Source organism: Typopeltis vanoorti, chromosome 25 (assembly GCF_054136105.1).
Source record: "Typopeltis vanoorti isolate ZY-2024b chromosome 25, IOZ_Tvanoo_1.0, whole genome shotgun sequence".
NCBI lineage: Eukaryota > Metazoa > Arthropoda > Arachnida > Uropygi > Thelyphonidae > Typopeltis > Typopeltis vanoorti.
Window position 1 is genome coordinate 56,393,053 of NC_143573.1, and position 18,916 is coordinate 56,411,968.

General features: G+C 33.1%; 1 protein-coding gene across 2 annotated transcripts in view; it reads left to right on the forward strand.

Moving 5' to 3' along the window:
* LOC150092760 (CD151 antigen-like) overlaps positions 1 to 17,541 on the forward strand; it is a 155,974-nt gene extending 138,433 nt beyond the window's left edge. Inside the window, exons 3-9 of one of the 2 annotated variants that reach the window (XM_090414721.1) lie at positions 1,766 to 1,879; positions 5,500 to 5,709; positions 7,891 to 7,965; positions 9,656 to 9,754; positions 11,083 to 11,292; positions 12,559 to 12,642; positions 16,943 to 17,541. In XM_090414721.1, the coding sequence (XP_090270847.1) occupies positions 1,814 to 1,879; positions 5,500 to 5,709; positions 7,891 to 7,965; positions 9,656 to 9,754; positions 11,083 to 11,292; positions 12,559 to 12,642; positions 16,943 to 16,987 (789 nt within the window). In that variant the 5' untranslated portion in view covers positions 1,766 to 1,813 and the 3' untranslated portion in view covers positions 16,988 to 17,541. Of the gene's footprint in view, positions 1 to 1,760; positions 1,880 to 5,499; positions 5,710 to 7,890; positions 7,966 to 9,655; positions 9,755 to 11,082; positions 11,293 to 12,558; positions 12,643 to 16,942 lie in introns of those variants that run through there. The other variant, XM_090414722.1, reaches the window with a different exon arrangement.
* The last annotated feature ends 1,375 nt before the right edge of the window (positions 17,542 to 18,916 follow it).

The following is an 18,916-nucleotide window of genomic DNA, read 5'->3' on the forward strand; positions in this document are numbered from 1 at the left end:
GGGGATGAAACTAGCCTATTAACTGGATAGAGAAACGGTAGAAAGAATAAACATTTTCAAATATTTAACAATTTTACACGAAAATGGAACTTCTGTGGATGAGGTATGACAAAGCAAGAAGAGCTACGAGAATGCTGAACTTTTTATTATGAGATCAGAACATCTCTAGTTTTATACTACTGTGAAACAGGTGTTACCATATGATCAGAAATATGTGAATCCTACCAAAGAAAGAGTGCAACCTGTCGTACATCTTAATGCGGATTAAATTATGCAGTAACGCTGATCTAAAGAGCAAACATAATTCAGACAAATTCAGTATTTTGTCTTTACTAAAACTCCTGTTTGTTTGATGTTCCATTGGATTTAACGAACAAGATACTAAAGCATAAACAATTCCATTTTTCACTTATTTCCTTGCTCTACATTTAAAATAAAACGTCGAGTTAAACTCATTGGTTTAAAGGGATGACAACACACAATGCATGGACTCTACGGGAATTTGAGTTTAAAACTACGATCGGATTTTTAACATCCACCCTTTGACTGCAAGGGCAATTCCGTCACAATCATGTCACACTTTAGAAAAGACTAATAACATTACTTCACTGGGAGTTTCTCGTGCCAGGCCTCACTAGAATTTCTGTAATACATTAAGCGATTAGTTGAAATCTCTCCCATTAAATTGAATGAGTGATTTCTGATTGCGTATGAAATAATTTTGGGAACTACTTCGTCACGATTATTATTTTAAACATTCAATAAAGTAGTACTTCCTACGATTTCAAAGAGCCTGTTGTAAAGGTGTTCTAGAATGGTCTACATCAGACGTCGGCAACGCAGCCTCCGCAGTGAATAGTGCGCACTCAGAGAAATTATTGAAAAGTGCTTTATTTGTGCCTATTAAGACGAGAGGCCACTGATCATAAGTAGTTTGAGTTGTTGACGTTGTCAATGCAACCGCTCTCGCTACCCTTCACACCATTTCTAAACGTTGTTAGAACCCTTTGTTTTTTAGTATGTGTGTTTGTTGAATCACTCCCGCCATCAGTGCAAATATAAAATACTTTGTAAACAAAGTATTTTAACCCATAATTTTCAAATTTTATATTGCACTCTTCATATTACAAAGGTTGCCTACCTCTGATCGACATTATTTTCATTTCGCATTCAAATATGTTAGGCTTAGTGGCCTGTTGAAACCAAGTCGCAACCAAACATTAGGTTAATTTTTCTAATGTTAATCTTTCTGATATTATTCGGATAAATTTCATAATATACACCAGCTTTTCTGGAAGAGACACCAAAGATTTTAATTGGTAATCATCATTTATTTGGAGTGTTTATTTTTTTTTAAAAAAAATAATGCGATGCATTCAAAATGCTAGAAATCAGTGACAGCCATGTGTGTTAATCAATTATTAATACTTGACTATTTTTTAAAAAAAAGTTTGGCAAAGTCTAGAGTAATATACGGAACAAAATAATTAAAGTTATGAGATTTTAAATTTGAGGCTAGTTTTTTAATCCAAATAATACAATCGATAATGAATTGTTATCCGAATTAACTTAAGATTAATATTAAGTTATCTCGGATTTTAATTGTTTACAAATTTTATTACCAAAGTTTGTAATTTGTTATAATTCGTGTTGATATTAAATATCGGGTATTTCTATAACTGAAAAGTTTATTTCTAAGATTCCAATTACTGAAGTTTGACTGTATATATTGACTCCTATCTCAGTTTGCATATTTATTTTTTAGAATACTGCCACCGTCATTAGGACACGGAGCAGTTTACTCTGTTCAGTAATGGCTTTGAGTTGTGGCGCCAAATGCGCGAAAGGTGTTCTAATCGCCTTTAATCTAATATTCTGGGTAAGTATTTCATTTTATATATATATATAAAATTATATATACTGTGTGGGTATGTATATATGTTCGAATTTTTAAAATTAAAAAATCATTATTAGGATCCTCGCAGCAGAAATCTGTAAATAGATGTATGTATATATAATGCAGTTGCTGTCTTGTTTTCGGATGGTGAGACCTTCGTAATGAGAACGACTACTTCATCTTCACTCAAACTCACTCGGTCTAAGGTGTTTAAGCCCACCAATCAAACGTTTAGACAGATACGTAGTTTATAGATTTCCTATAATGGATTATTTTAGACCAGTGTTGCCAATTCAGCTCTTTTGGAGCCTAGATCTAGCACGTTTTTTTCTTCCCTAGCTCCAAACTTTTTAATCTAGCATCTAGCGCCTTCAGAACTAGTTTCAGCTCATTTTAGTTTTTATAACTTAAGCATATAACTTTATAACTATTGAAGAAATTGTATTAAAAGTTTTCAGATGTTCGCATTCGAAAGGAATTGTATTGTACATTTGGTGCGAGCATCGTACATGTTTCAAACGCATGATGATGTCAGTCAGTCACGTGGCCCAACATTCTGCCATTTTGTTCCCTTAAAGTTGATAGCACAGCTATAATTAGTCTTTGCACGGCGTTGTGGTTGGTAGTTACGATAGCGAGTGGGACGTTTTCAATGACTGATCGTAATTCGTTGCAGTAAAGTGTTGTATACCTTCTTCAAAAATGAGCAAAGAGAAAAATGGGAGTGGTTGCAAATGGGAATGTTTAATAAATGGTTGCGTGAAGTTCCTGGTGACGCTACAAAAGGCCACTGTAAGTTTTGCAAATGTGATATAGCTGCTAAATATTGTCAACTTGTAAACATAGCGAAACTAAGCAACATCTTGCTGCTGTTCCTATTACAAATATGCTTGTGAAAAAGTCTGAGACCGCGAACTTTGAAGGTAGGTTAGCATTATTTCTTTGTTGTCACTCATCATCTAATAGATCTTTGCAAAAAATATCATCCCAGATAGGCAAATTATGCCAAAGGTAAAAACGCACCGAACTAAGTATTCTACAATTGTAAAGAATATTCTAAGTGAGCATTTTGAAGATCTAATTGCAGACATTGGAGATGAAAATTTCAGCTTGCTAATAGACGAATTGAATGATATCACAGTGAATAAGATTTTAGGAATGGCCATCTATTATAGCAAGAAATTCAACAAAATTATGCATACATTTCTGAGCGTGGTGGTTCTAGAAAAGTGTGACGCTAGTGGTATTGTGGCTGCACTGAAAAAAGAGCGTTTGACCAAGAAACTGGACATTTAAAAATCTCATTGCAATTGGTACAGACAACAGCAGTGTTATGGCTGGTGTCAATAATGGCATTTATGAACAACTGAAGGCATATATTTCCTCCTTAATTTTAATTAGATGTGTATGCCATTCATTACAACTGGCAATGTCTCACACTTGTGCAGAATCTCTCCCAAGAAAATTAGAATTTTTAGTTGCCGAAATGTATAAGTGGTTTTCACATTCTTCAAGACAAGCAGCATACAAAGAGCTGTATCAAACTATCAACGAAAATAATGATGCTCTTAAAATTGTAAGCAATTGTGCAACAAGGTGGCTCTCCATTGAACCTGCAGTAGACAGAATTCTCAGCAGTGGCTGGAATTAAAAACTCACTTCGAAGTCGTCAGTGTGACTGAGATGTTACAAAGCTCAAATTTTGTGGTAGATATACAAATATGAAAGGAATCTGTTGTACCTTTTTTTTATTTTTGCATCCTGTTCAAGTTCAGCAAGTTAACAAAATTTTCGAATCTAACAGTGAGGATAAAATGAGATTATTTGATTACCTTTCTCGTTTGATTCGCTCTATTGCTAATATGTTAGTGCTACCATCATCCATAGTCGACCCTCTAGAGTCAGAGATTGATGACTATTTGGATCCAAATCTTGGTTACAGATTTGAAAGAAAAATTTCAGAGTTGATGATACAAAAGAAAATAACGCAAAATGATGAGCGAAATCTTAGAAGTAGAGCAAGACAGTTTCTTCTTGATCTCTTCGAACAGCTTAAGCAAGGTTGCCTGAAAACTTGAATATTTTAAGAATGTCTTCTTTTTCTGTTGACAATAATACCCTAAAACATATAAAAGAACCTGTAACTTCCATCTTAGAAATAATGCTGAAAACAGAAAAAGACGTTGCTGCTGCTGAATACAAGTACAATACTATCCACTTAAATAAATGGACAAATATAGAAAACATTGAGCTATTCTGGACTGAAGTACGAGAATATAAAGAGGCATCTGGAATGAATCCATTTAAAGAAATTGCTCAGTGTGCAATAAATTTATTAATACTACCAAATTCTAATGCGGAAATTGAACGAATTTTTAGTTCCATGAATGTAGTTAAAACTAAATTAAGAAACAAGATGGAATTGCCAATGCTGACAGCTATTTTGTCAGTCAAGTATGGCCTAGGCGTAACAACAAATGCTGTACAGACTATCATTTACTAGCATCTACACTGCGTAATATTGGAACGATGGCGACATATAATAAAGCTGAAAATCTAAGTGAAAACGTGGGTGAATTAAGTGCAGAAGACCACCTGGTAGATGTATTTATCCACTTATATGCAAGTATCACTTCAACTTGAATGAAGTAAGTAACTTAAAAGTATCAGCTACTACTTTTAAAATTTTAGCTTCAAATTTTTATTCTTAATTTTTTTTTTTTTTTTTTTTTTTTTAGCTGTTTTTAGTCATTTTCATTTGACAACACTATTTTAGACTCTTCTAAAAGGATGCTTAACTGCAAATCATTAGTGTCATGCGGAGAAGGCATTATTACAGGGGAAGCTAGTGTTTTAAGGAGAAAGGGATCAAAATTATCCCTGTGGGTCCAAAAATCGATGACTTTCCTTAGTCAAACAGGGGCCATGTAAAATTTAGTGGTAACAGCTCCAGTGTACACTAAACTGTCTATAAACATTCATATAATATAAGAATATATGCCATCATGGATTCTTTAAGTGAATAACTACCAGATAATGAAAGTAATTAATTAGTTTCTTCTTTAGTCTGATTTTTGTTACTTCAGAATGTGAAATTTAATACGTTAAATTAATATGTAGAATATTAAAACCGGATTCTTCGGGCGCTGTAAGGATATTCTAATAGTTTCCTTTCATACGCGAATGTGGAGCGAGTTAATTTACAAGATGTGGAATGATGAAAGCTACATGCATAAAATATTTCTACCACTTAAAATATTGAATTATAGGTTATAAACTAACATAAACCATATTGTTTCGAGATAAAACAAATTATGTTGGTAAACTACGTATTGGTGGAATTTAACCCTGTATAACAGGATAATAAGAATCTGTCTACACGTAAACTTTATCTTTTCTTCAAAGATAAAATGAATATTTTTCAAATTTTATACTTAATCTAATTATAATACTTAATTCAAGTCAAAATAGCATATAGTTTAATTGGAAAAATTTTTGTAATGTGATTTCTAATATTTATTTTTTTCGCTCTTGCAGTTCGATAATAAAATAACTTTACCACTTAGAATTTCTTTAATGTAGTTGTTTTTCTTTGTTCTCAGTTATCAGGCTGTGCCTTGATTGCCTTCGGTATCTACATTCTAATTGAAGAAGAAAAAACAACACTCTTCAGACTATTCACAGTAGATGAAAACTACGCACTACTACAGTACTTGGCTTATGCCTTTATAGGTATCGGTGGCCTTGTATTTCTTGTCGGTTTTTTTGGTTGCTGTGGGGCCATTCAAGAGAGCAAATGTATGCTGGTCACGGTAAGTTTCACATATCTTCACTCGTATACGAAATAATGTTAATCAGCATTATTTATAATATTACGAATATTCGTTTAGTTATTTTTATCCTATTTTTTATATGAATGTAAGCACCAAGCTTAAGAAACAAGTGCTAAATTTGTTTCTTAAGCCTTATGCCCACGTCACTATAATATGGATGACCTGTGGGATGTGTCTATTGCAGGATTTAATTGGATGACATAAATACACTTGGAGATTATACAAATTGGGAGTTTTTGCGTGTCCTGTAAATGAAATGTATATCAAATACGGTTTTTTATATAGTTTGTATTGATATTTTGATTTCTCTATGCATTATTTTCGGCATTCATATTACCAAATGATGGTTTATCCAATACATTCACAACTTAGTGCTATAAATTAAATTGGGTTTAAAAAAATAAAACATTATTGAAAAAAGTCAAAAGGTATGCCTGTCGCTGGTACGATTCGTATATTTCTTGGTGCAATGCTCATTACATTGAGTTGAAAACAGGGACTTTTTTCCCACAATCAGTTCTTGTAAAAAATTATTAACTTCACATAACAATTGACCAAGATGACTTGAACACATGAGATTAAAAGTATATAAATGCTGAATATAAATAATTTGTACATCGTAAGACCCAGTTTGCTAGTTTCAAATTTTCATTTAATAAATCGAAATAGTGTCGAGTTCCTAAGAAAGGCACTTCTACACTATTCGTTTAGAATTTGTTTCATCTTTTTAAATTTATTTCATCAGTTCTTTGATACTACATTAGTAAATGATGTAAACATGGTCTTGAAGCTTTTCTACCAACCACTTTCCATTTAGTTAATTAAATAAAAGCCTTTGTTTGGCTACCAGTCTCTTGCAAAAGACTGCAGCTGCTCCCAGATATTTTGTATTTTATTCTTCCAATCTCTTAAACACTTATTTCACAGATTTAGTCAACTTTTTAAATGGTGAAAATCTGTTTCACATGGATTTATTCAGTTCCATTAACTTGCCATTTACGTATTCAAAACGAATTACCAATAAATTACTAATGATGAACGATGACATCTTAGCTCTCTCGAGAAGTCGTACGCGAGCAAACCTTTTACGTTTTCTCATTATAGACAATCTTATGCACAAAGGAAAGCCAACAAAGGAGTTCATTGGAACTGTTTTGTGAATTTGAATTTTGTGGCATAAAAAAAAAAGAAAACAATCTAAGAGAAATGCATCCTCCACTAATGATATCTACTTTTTTGTTTTCTTTGGTAAAAGTCGTCTACTTCAGTTTCATGTTATTGTTAAACTTTGATTAGATAAATGATTCTATATAATGGTTTTCTTGGATAGAGAACGAGAGTATCTTTTATAAAAATTACTCAACAGTATGAATTAAACATTTCTGAATGCTTAGGCTACAAAATTACTCTGGAGGTTTCTTAATAACATGTTTCTAAACTTATTTGGGCAGCGTATACCTGTTTTGAATCTATGTGACAATTTCTAAGCAATACAGATGTAGAAATATGATGTTAAAATGATTTTGATAATTTGTATCAAAAGAAATTTTATTAATTCTTTTCAAATCCTACCTTTCCGATGATAGAATCCAACAATTTCAACATTATACACATTCGCCTGAGACTCCCATTGCGAAAGTCACCAACATAACAAGGAGATTGCTTCTTTTGCACGCCAACTCGCTTATAACATTTTTTTTTGCTTTCAAAAAAATTAATAATTCCCCAAGGCAATTATTTATTTTAAGAAATGTTAATTTTGCTATCTTAATATAGAAAACCATAGCGCTCTCTCTCTCTCTCTCTCTCTCATATATATATATATATATATATATATTATTATTAATTATAATAGTGAAGCAACTTGTTAAAACGAATAAAGTGTGGTGTACTCATAAACGTTGACTGTTTGCATAAACTTCTGTTTATAGTTGCTATGGAGACGTCCAACTGTTTGAATCTTATAGGCATGCGTTGCAATAAAATGAAAGCAAAAGAAAATATTCTTTATCAGTCTTCGGGCAGTTAAATAATTGAATAAAATGGACCTTTATATAATAATGTAAATCTTAATGAAGGCAATATATTTAATTTTTTTTTAAATCCAATATTAAAAGCATTCTTAAAATATATAATGTAACGAAATCTTTTCTTTTACAGTATTTTATATTCTTATTCCTGATTCTGGCAGCAGAACTTGCAGTAGGAATTTTGGCTGTCATTTTCCAAGATAAAGTAAGTTTTTTTTAATATCCTTTTCTATCATTTTGCTTGGATTCATTGCATAAAAATAAAATCAATAAATGCATCCTGTACTGTTATTCATCGATTTATATTTGTTTGTTACAGAGAAGTTTTTTTTCGTAAAATTTCGACAGTGGAATTTTATTATTAAAATCCCGATAGACAGTGGTTTCCATTTTATTTCTTTAATGATGAGTTATAAACTTCTATACTTCAAATTCTCGGTTATTAGGAAATGAATCCAACGTAGATAATGTTCTGTTTTCTCTTTGATCATTACAGAATTTAATTCGCATGATTTAGTTCCTTAAAAGATATCACATAAGATTTAGTATCAACTATCGAGTGTTATTATTTAGACTTGAATTTTTAAATATATCACTTCAAAGAAAGTTTTTGCCTTAGATCATCAAAAGAGTACAGTTATTACTCTTTGATAATCTAATTATAAATTAGGTTATCCAACGTAAAGTAATTTTGAATTACGTTATCAAAGAAGATCTTAATGGACGCAATGCACTTTATCGATCTTTCTGATTACCAATAGAGAGAAAAGGCAAACTTTGAATAACGTTTGCGGAACTTTTACGCAAAACTAACAGCTAGTAGCCTGATGACCAAGAAAAGCACGCGAATAGTTCCATCAGCTGGAGAAAGGCGCCGACATATTCCAAGAACCAAAAACTTTTCTCATTCAGCATGTTTGGCTAAACATGATTTATCTAAAAGGCTCTGCCTTCTTGCGTTTTACACAGAACATCTAAAATTGTGTTCCCATAATCAAAGCAAATAAACGAAGTAGCTCTTCCATTTTGAAATCAGAGTATATACATCGAAAATTAGATGTAAATGTATCTTTTTCAGTATCCAGGAAGCTAATTTCCTCGTTCGCTTCAGATGCTATTTCATTTCGGAAACTAAACCTGCAAAAATGTCAGTTCTGCCCAGTTGTATTTGTAGACCACACTGTTTTAACAAATTGTCTTGAAGAATGGGTAAAGTTCGCTGATGTATTTGGATCTCTTGAAGAAACATTATCTTAGCATGTCATAAAGATGAGTTCGGTTTTCAACATACCTAAATAAAATCAAAAACTTTCAGAAAAATCTCAAAGGAGAAGCTTGTGAAAGAGCGTTTTTTTTGTCTTTTTACAGTTCCCCTTTGGAGATGTTCTCTTTATTTTTTGTAAAGGAAGAGAGAATTTATGTTTGGTACGTGAATAATTGTGGATATCACAAAAGTATAAATCTTTTTAGCTTGTAATCATGCTGTCACACCATACTGTAGTTTATACGAATGATTGTGCTGAAATTAGCAGCCGAATTAAAATCATCGTTTGGTGGTAGTATTCTGAAAAGGACCAAAATTTAGCAGAAATGTCAGAGAAAATATTACAAATGACTTCATTCTTATAGGCTAAAAAAATTAGCGACCTCAACTGGATAAATATTGAATCACACAAATGAAAAAAAAAAAACTATATATTCGTTGACATATTCAGACTAAAGGGTCAGTATGCATAGATAAAAACAGAAACACATGGTTTGATCAAGTCATTAACTATGGAGTATAAAAAAAAAGTATTTTTAAATTTATTCTAAATTAATTTTGATAATCTACGTTAATTAATTGCTACGGTAAAAAAGAGAAACAGAATTAAATTGCTTTTTTTTCCTGCTAGGTGGTTTCCGAAATGGAAGTGGAGTTAACAGAAACGTTGAAAACGAAATATGGAACGGATCAAGAACTAACCAAAGCAATCGACATGGCACAAACAAAAGTAAGTAATATTGAAAAAACTTACACTTGGATATTGCTTCTTCTCTTCCTAGCTACACGCAGATACGTTCAGTAATTAATAGTTCCTGCATGAACGTTCGTGTACAATTCGATAAAATATCACGAAACAAGCTCACAGTTCTCAATCTATAGAATAAGTATTTTCTTTCTATTGAAACTTCCACTGAATTTACAGCATATCGTCCTCATCCTATTTGTTATGCTTTTCTCCATCGCTGCTAATTATCTGAGAAAATCATAGAAACCTCATGAATGTTTTCTCAGGGTAGATAATCCTATGTGCATAGTCTGTCAATTTTTCTGGATGAAAACCCGGAGTTTCCTGAAGGAAAAAAACAAACTCCAACTAACTCACCATTACTTAAAATGCCCCTAAAGTTCTTCATGGGATTGTTTGAAAGCAGATTTTTCCAATCAAAGAGCATCGTCTTACCAACTGGGCTGCAGATGTTCATTCACATTTTAATGTGATAATGCAAAATCGATTCTGTTGTAAATTTATTTTAATATTCATACGATTAACAGTTTGTACTGCAAATATAAACTATACATGCAGCTTTATTTCGTACGACATCTCCATTAGGAATCATTAATCTGCCTGATTTCCAAGAATAAAATGATCTACGCAATATATTCTACTAACTATTATAGTGTAGTCTAAAATTTCCATTATGATTTACTGACCTCGGCTTTCTAGTAAATAAATCGCCATCTTTCCTTACTTGTAATTCAGAGATTAGGAAAGATGTCGCTTTATTGTTCCCAAGTCGAGAACAATTAGTGTAAGTATCTAAAGAGAAACGGAATACTTTAAAATGCGTAAACCTTAGTGGCTATAAATTTAATTCAACAGATGTTCTCGACAGCCAATCATTCCTGAGAGCTAAATTACCACAAACTAATTTAAACAACTAAGTATCCTGCTGATCTTTGCATCCTTTACCTCTCATTTGCAGCAGGTCTATTTCAGATATATTTCACGTATAATTTCATTTGTAATGAAATTCATATTACTCTGAAATAGTAACATTCCAATATCTTAAAACTAATTTGATTTCTGAACTGCTATTCAATGATCGGCGCCATACCTCAGTGACAACAGACATGATTATTGCATGATGCAATAAAAGGTCAAGCAGCGATAACGGGAGATGCAGTCATATCTAGCTCAACTCTCAAGTGCAAAGGTCGCAACCAAATTGCAATCATTGAAAAATACCGATCATTGATATTTTTAGCAAGCTGTGACTAATATTCCTCTATGATAAATTTCCTTTTTAAATTTACTTTAATTTTTATTTTTTTCAGTTTGAATGCTGTGGAATAAAGAATCCCCAAGATTATGAAAGCAGTAATTGGAAGAGGAATAATCTCGGAAAAGGAGACAATGTCAGCAAAACGTGTTGTATTTTGCAGAATACCGAAGTACGCGAAGCTCACGTCAATCCTAAGCCACGAAATGAGACCATGTGCCAGTCTACCGATCCTCAGCAGAATGAAATGTTTCGCCATCAGACGGTGAGTTATCTATCTGATATCTTTTTTGAATAATTGTTTTAATCCTTTAATGTGAATTCCATCCAAGAAAGGTCGAAAATATTGTACAATTAGTACTATTAGGATGTGGTCAGAGATTCCAGTTCCTCTTCTTGATATGAAACGATAATTTTTTTCAAGCTAATGCTTGAAAAATCTGCTTTCTTAATATATATAAAGAAGGCACATTCATGTTGTCTGTATCGGTATTTTCTGATTTATGAAGAACACGGTCTATTTATGATCAAACTGAAAGCTCTAACCACCATGCTAGCTAATGCTTCTGGAACAAGGATCGCTAACGTTGTTTGTAAGCCGTTATTTTATTTATTTTTTTTTTACAGCAATAATACTTCTTTATGGTACTTCAGGCCTCAGATAAGCAGACAATGAAACAATTACCTACTACATAAAATGAGCAAATACTTGACTTTATCGTTACGAAACACACCGAGTGGAAATTTTTATAAATTTACGTCGAAAATACGAAAACATAAAAAAGCATAACTACTGCGCATGTTTTTAATTTTCTTTCCTTCATGATGGTTAAAATTCACGATGACCAAAATTATTTTAATTATTTGATGAAATAAATTTTGGTGTGTACCTCAAGTAAACACTAAACAAAATGTAATTACGATTTTAATTTTGACTTATATTTTCAATAACGTAGTTGAAGTTAATCATTTAAATTGATTTCAATTTTAACCCATGTCGTAAATCGGAATAATTTGTGAAATTTGTCATGCGATACTTTGATGGATTATATCTTAAGAATTTCCAATAACCATCAGCAGACGACACAGTTGTGCAAGCTGACCTTATCAAGCTCAACTTGCATAACTGTAATTTACTGTTTTATGTTTAAATTGTGGTTTAATCAGATTATTTTACGCAATAAATAGGTTTATTGTATTTTGTCACTTTCTAACAAATCTTCTCGAAGTATAAGTCATAAAAATGTCAATTGAAAATGAGCGATCCGAAACTAATGTTTAAAATAGTAGAGATTACTGCTACTGCCGATTTATACAAATAAAAATGCAGTCTTTAGATCCATCCCATTTGTCGTTCTCTTAAAATTGTTTATAGTAATCCGCTTAAAGGATATTAATGTCATAATGCTTTTAACCCATCGATTTGTTCATAAACTGCAAATTCTCCTTAAACTGTCAACAGTGTTTCATTTTAAGTTGAGCCTTGCATCCAAGACCATGCTGCTCATCCGAACCATTTCCGCTTTTCTAGGGCTGCCTGTTAAAATTGGAGGAATTTATCAGAGCGGAAAGTCTTCTTTTCATCTCTATTGGATGCGGAATTGCAGCGCTAGAGGTAAGTTACTGCAGTCGGTGATAATGAATCATGTCATAATGCATGTTTATTAGTTACAGAATTGTATATAACCGAGTAGGAACTAAAGAAAACCAAGCTATTTATCTTGTAGCAAATTATAACTAAGTTTTACAAATAATAATAAAGTGTCAACAGAATGCAATTTTCAACAGATACTTAGTACTTTACACTTAAAACATTATGTTAAAAAAATGCATAACTTCCATCTTTGAAAAGATATTTCCTTGCCTACTTCCCCCCCCCCCGCAAAAAATTAAATATTATAATTTAAAGATACCCCTACAGATTACTGACCTGAAAAAATTCGGTCCAAATTAGCAGTTGTTCAGTTAACTCTAAAAATAGAGGGAAAAAAATTGTGTGTGTCCTCGATAAATTCGCTTTGAATAATCAGATTGACTAGAATTGGCTTCAGGTCGTTTTCTTTCAATCTCTCCCACTACACTGTTTCATGTTTGGCTTGGGATTAGCGTAAAAATTAAAAGGAAGTTAAGTTTTTTTTATGTTTTCCATCTGAAATTTTGAGAAAGATCTACACGCGAAAGTTACCGTTTGTGAAGAACAGTCGACTTATTTGTAAATGGCCGTGTAATTCTATTAGGAAATGGCATTCATTAGCAGTTTCTTTGGAAATATTTTCACTTTCGAAAAAAAACCACTTCAACATTACGTTGTTGAAGTTTAAAAAAATTGCTCATCATTTCCAGATGAACAGTATTAAAATAAGGGCGACTTTAATTCTAATTGAAAGCTTCTGTATCGCCAATTTCGTTTTAATTAATCGGTTCCTCAAAACATTTCGATGTAATGTTTTAAAATGCATCAAAATATTCACTTAGTGAAAGTTTGTTTCGTCGTGGTTATGCCAAAATTACTAAGGTTTAAGGCCAGCTTAATACGTCTGGTTAATTTCATACGTCCGGACCGATTTGTCTATTGTAATAGGAAAGCCTTGCACCTCATGAGTCGCTAACTCATCCTTCAGCAGAAAATCCGTTATAAAGATTCCTCTCATCCGAGACGGGTGAAAATCCAGTTCCTTCCGACCAAAGAGCAAGTGTAATGTTGATCGAAAGCTCTCAGAGGTCTTTTCCGAATAAGCTATTGCATTAAGTGACCTCAAAAAAAAAAATAAAATAAAATAATGATTGAGTTTTTTAATATTGGATCCACTGCTATTTCATCAGAGTAAACTGTTTTTGAAAATAATGAATGAATCAAAGTCAGTACTATCTGCGGCCATGATAGTATTGACTATCATGGCCGAATCTAACTGCAGATAGTATTGATTTTACAGTCGATAGTAACTGTTGTCTAGCAAAATGGCTCACTTCACGTGGATCATCTTGCTCTAAATACTCCAAACACACCACGTTATAAAAAAATAAAACATTTTATTTACTTAGCTAAAGTATTTATGTGCATAAGAAAACCATGACTTGGTGGAAACAATGGCAATACAAAGATAATGGTCTTTCATTATCTTCGACATTGCTATTTAACGTCTTATCATATATCTGTGTGGGTAGCTTGTACAAAAAATTTATTTTGAGAAGGTGGCGAAGGGAAACCCATCAACGATAAGAAGAAATTTAAAATATATTCAGCCAACTTTATTAATTTAAGTTATCAATAACTGAGCCAAATCTTAGTACTGAATACTGTTGCAGTTATACCTTTATATTGATTTGCAGTCTGTATTACTACAAAGGAGCTCAGTCAGTATAGACTAAGCGTTTTAGTCGGAAAGAACCTGGGTTCGATTCCCGTCAGCGATGTGAGGAACCATTATCCGGTCTATTTCGACGAAAGGTGAGTTAGCCGGTCTCCTACGGAGGTAGGGGTTTTTACATCCGGAAAGTCGAGTTTTTCGTCCCCCAGAACAGACAAACCAGCCCCGTGAACACACAAATAGATGACAGTCATGAAAACGTCCCAGGCATATGCCTGTCCCGAGCCCGTATAAATTGGGGGTGGGGGGGAAGGATTGGTGAACTACCCTGTATAAATCTCACCAGGAACACTGTGGGAAACGCCCACAAAGTTACTAGGGTCGGAAACGACTGAAAGGGAAAAACCACCACCACCATTACTACATGGATACTAGATAGGATTAAAAACATCAACATGCGTTATTTAATTGGACCTAGAGTGCAATTCTCTTGTCGCATTTCTCAAAAGCGAAATTCCCACTTCGATAAAACTCACATTTCGAATTCTAGAGCACACATTGCTCGACTGTGCAATGACGTCATTAGCCATAAATTTGGTTACTGTATCAGGAAAGTAGTACGGGTCTGGGAGAGTTATATCATTTTTATTAACCAGGAGATCCATTAATTCTATAGTTAAGAAGCGGTTATATACAATTCAGAATAGAGGAGGCGCAACACACACTTATATGAAACTAGCTAATTACAAGAGAAAATTTTCTCGAGTCAGTTCAGGAACTTGGACAGGCATCGTACTTTTCAAATAAATTAATTTTAGAGATAGTGTGGTTAGACGTCTACATTATCTTGTGTATATAAATATACACTTAGAAATATACTTATATAAATATTCGTCCCCTCTAAGGAAGGACGAATTCTCATCCCTCCTTAGAGGCTTGAGATCTTCCTCGCTTCACAGATGGGATTCGAACCCAGCTCTTTCCAATCAAAGGGCTTTGTCGAAACCGACTGAGCTACGGAGGATTCCCAATAAATAAATTACAAACGGTTTTATAGGTGAGCGATGTCTGTGTAGTTCTATATTCACTGGAATGTCTTTGTAGTAGAAAATTACAGCATAAAGAAGCTACTACACACACCAAATCAAGAGTAGAAGGCACAAAGCTTACCAAATCTACTTCCTTCATATCTACCCTAGCACCGAGAATAAAAAAAACAAGTCGAGATCAAACTAAGTGGCAGATATACTAATCAGTATACAAAATGTATTTTCTGTAAAATACATCAAGCATGAATGGTAACAAAAATATGGGTTGTTGCAAAAGGCCTACCAGTGGAAGACCCTGCAATCTATCACTTTTGGGAATAAAAATAACACTTTACCACTTAATATATTGCTAAACAAAAGCGAAAAAATTTGGAATATGTGAAATAATGGCTGCCATGCGAAACAGATCATAATCTTAAACTAAAACATATGATTGTGGTTGAATGAAGGTACAATCATTATTAACTATATATATACCATTTGAACAAACAGGACTGTGTGTAGAAAAAAAGACAGTGCAGATGTGCCCACTATATATTAAATAAGGTATCAATAGTTATTGACTCGACTTGAATAAAAATTGTTATTGCGTTTCTTAGTTTGAGGCATCTTAAAACACTTTCTTATTTATAGGTAAGACAGCAGAAATCAGTCATAAGTCACCGAAATTCTTTTATTTTCTTTCTTTCTGGATGAACTTCTTTTGCTAAAATCGAATTGTAAAATATGTCTAAACCTAGATAAGTAAACTGCAAATTATTGTTTCAGTTCAGTTCTGATAAGCAATGACAGTTGCTAACCAGATAAACAAACATGCAATATTAGATTAATTTTAAATCCTTTATTTTTGGTTGCTATCAGTTTAACACAATGGCGTAGCTAACGGGGAGCGGAGGGGGCGGCACTTTTCACGTGAGACAATTTTATTTTTCGACGAGGCTTCTATTTATGTTAACTTAGTAATTTTATTGGTTTTTAATTAATAATTGGTTTTTAACAACTATACTTACAACTAAAATAAACGTAGTGTTTTAATTTCTTTCCCTACGTCGTTTTGACTTTTTTGTAATATTTTTGGTGTGTATTGAGAGGGGCGGCAAACTCAAGGATCGCCCCGGAGGGCAAAAGCTCTAACTATGCCACTAGTTTAACATCCACATTAGTCATCTACGATCTATCCTGGATAATTCAGTACTATAATCGATGTTGGCGAGGATGAGACCTATTGCTCATTTAATCAAATAATGTACAAAATGAAATATCTTAATTCAAACAGACACAAGCTGGAAGTTCAACAGATGTCTCTTTTCTGGGTGCTCTGCTTGATAATTTAAGAAGTGAGGGAAGCTTATTTTTACCTAGTTTCAGACGAACACACTATCAATGAAAGTTAACGTAGTAGCAGAAACTCAATGATTACTTTCAACTTTGTGTATGTATATATATGTTACTGGAATACAGAAGGTTAAAACCTCTCTATTCCAATAACATAATGTTATGTAATATTTACAGAATGCTCACTCATCCAAAATACTAATGATCTTTCTGGTTTATTTAGATATTTGGCATGATTTTCTCCATCTGTTTATGTAAAGAGATTTGATCCAAGAATGGTGATTTTTCACCGTCCTACCGCAGAGCCCCACCAAACCACAGAGTACAAGATATTGGTCCGCGAATCGGAAATCCAACTAATGGACATCGAGTATACACGACCAGGAACTCCACAGTACATCAGGTGTGGGGTAAACACAAGAAGCTGTTGATGTTGTTATTGTTGTTTTTCAAAGTAATTACCAGGTCCAGACAAACTTCTGTATCTGGCTTTTTCCCCACCCCTTGTTTCTGCTTGAAACTACGTTTGTGTGCGTGCTTGTGTGTTTATCTGGCTGGTTGATTGTTGGCCATTAAGAAGAATACACAAATCTGCTCAACAGTTGAAAAATAACCTGTATAAAATTAATCAGAGGAATTAAAGCAAGTCTGTTCTTTGCTGTATCTTCTTTTTGTCTTAAGAAGCGAGAGAAATCTGGAATAGTAGCACAGCAGTGATTATAAACACCCTGAAAAGAAAATGTAAGCGAACTTGAGATAGTGAAATAACAAAGGTCGGATGTCGGAATGAGAATAATTGAAAATTAACACCTAGCTTCAATATTCTGCCAGTAGCGTTTGCGTTGAACCGAACTGATGTGGTTATTCGTTGTATTGTTTTTTGTTTGTTTTTTTTTTGCTATTTATGTGTGCGTGTAGCTACAATTCGAGAAAGGGGATTTGATTTCAGGTAAACTGCAAAAAAAAAAAAATAGTCATCTCTTTGTATCACTGGAGTTTTTCACGGCGGATCTGAAACTGTTTCATATCCCACAAAAGATAGCGCCCCATCTCCATGTGTTTTTTTGGTTTTTAACATGTAATGCCACAACAACCACAAAATCGTGGCAACCTATTGCACATATTAATAAATACACCAATTAGCACGAGATCGTATAGCCAAGATCACAACACGTTGCACAGTGTTTAATCCTCCAGATGTACACTATTTATGTATGTATGCACAGTATGTTTCTCTTAGCATAAATGTTTTGCCAAGTCCTTTGCGAGTTACAAGTTTCCAAAAGAGGTTGTTGTTTTTATTGTTGTGATCCGAAAGGTTGAAGATCTTCAGAGATTTAGACAAGGTTGAAGACATTGTTCTCCATGTAAAGAATAACTTTTCGTGTATCTCTGAGGCATTGACTATAAAGTTTTCAAGGATCGTTGCACACTTAAATGACTCTCTGAAATAAGAACTGATTTTGTGCTTTACAACGCCTTACTTACTTAGTTCTTAACTGTTGAATGGGTTTTAAATGTCTGTGTCTAGTTAATTTCCCTTGATGATATTGCTGTGTTAGCGTGATCATAATTAGAAGAAACCATCAACTTTATTAAGCATGTTTCAAATCACATTTACTGGAGATCAAATCTACCTGCTGAAATGTGTCATTCCATGATTAGCGCATCACATTTTTTTTTGTTTATTTTCTTCATTAATTATATGGTGTGTTATATAGAAGACACTCTTTTCAATTATTCTGCTGTAAGTATCAAATGGGTTCAGCTGCTTCAACCAAGGTTCTTAATGCTAAATAAATTTTATCAGATTAATATATTCAGTTTTCAAATCAAGAATCGATTAGAATAAATTTAAAAATTATCCATTCGTCAATAACATCTAAAAACCGTTGTTCTCCGAATTTAAAGAATATTTTCTTCAGTTATGAATACATGAAATATTAGGTTTTATTTTTCTCGGACTTCCACTTCTATTCTCATGATGGCCATATTTAAGATTAAGCAAAACAATTCCATCTTCGAATATCAGAATTCTTATGCGCAGTCAACCAGAAACGTGAACGAAGTAAGTGAATCAACTCTGCTGAAACTACAATACTTCGTTAGGCAACTAATGAAAATAAAAACTCAACTAGAATGTTTCATATATGCTCGATCCAAAAGAAGCATTAAAAGAATTCATGACTAAGCGAAC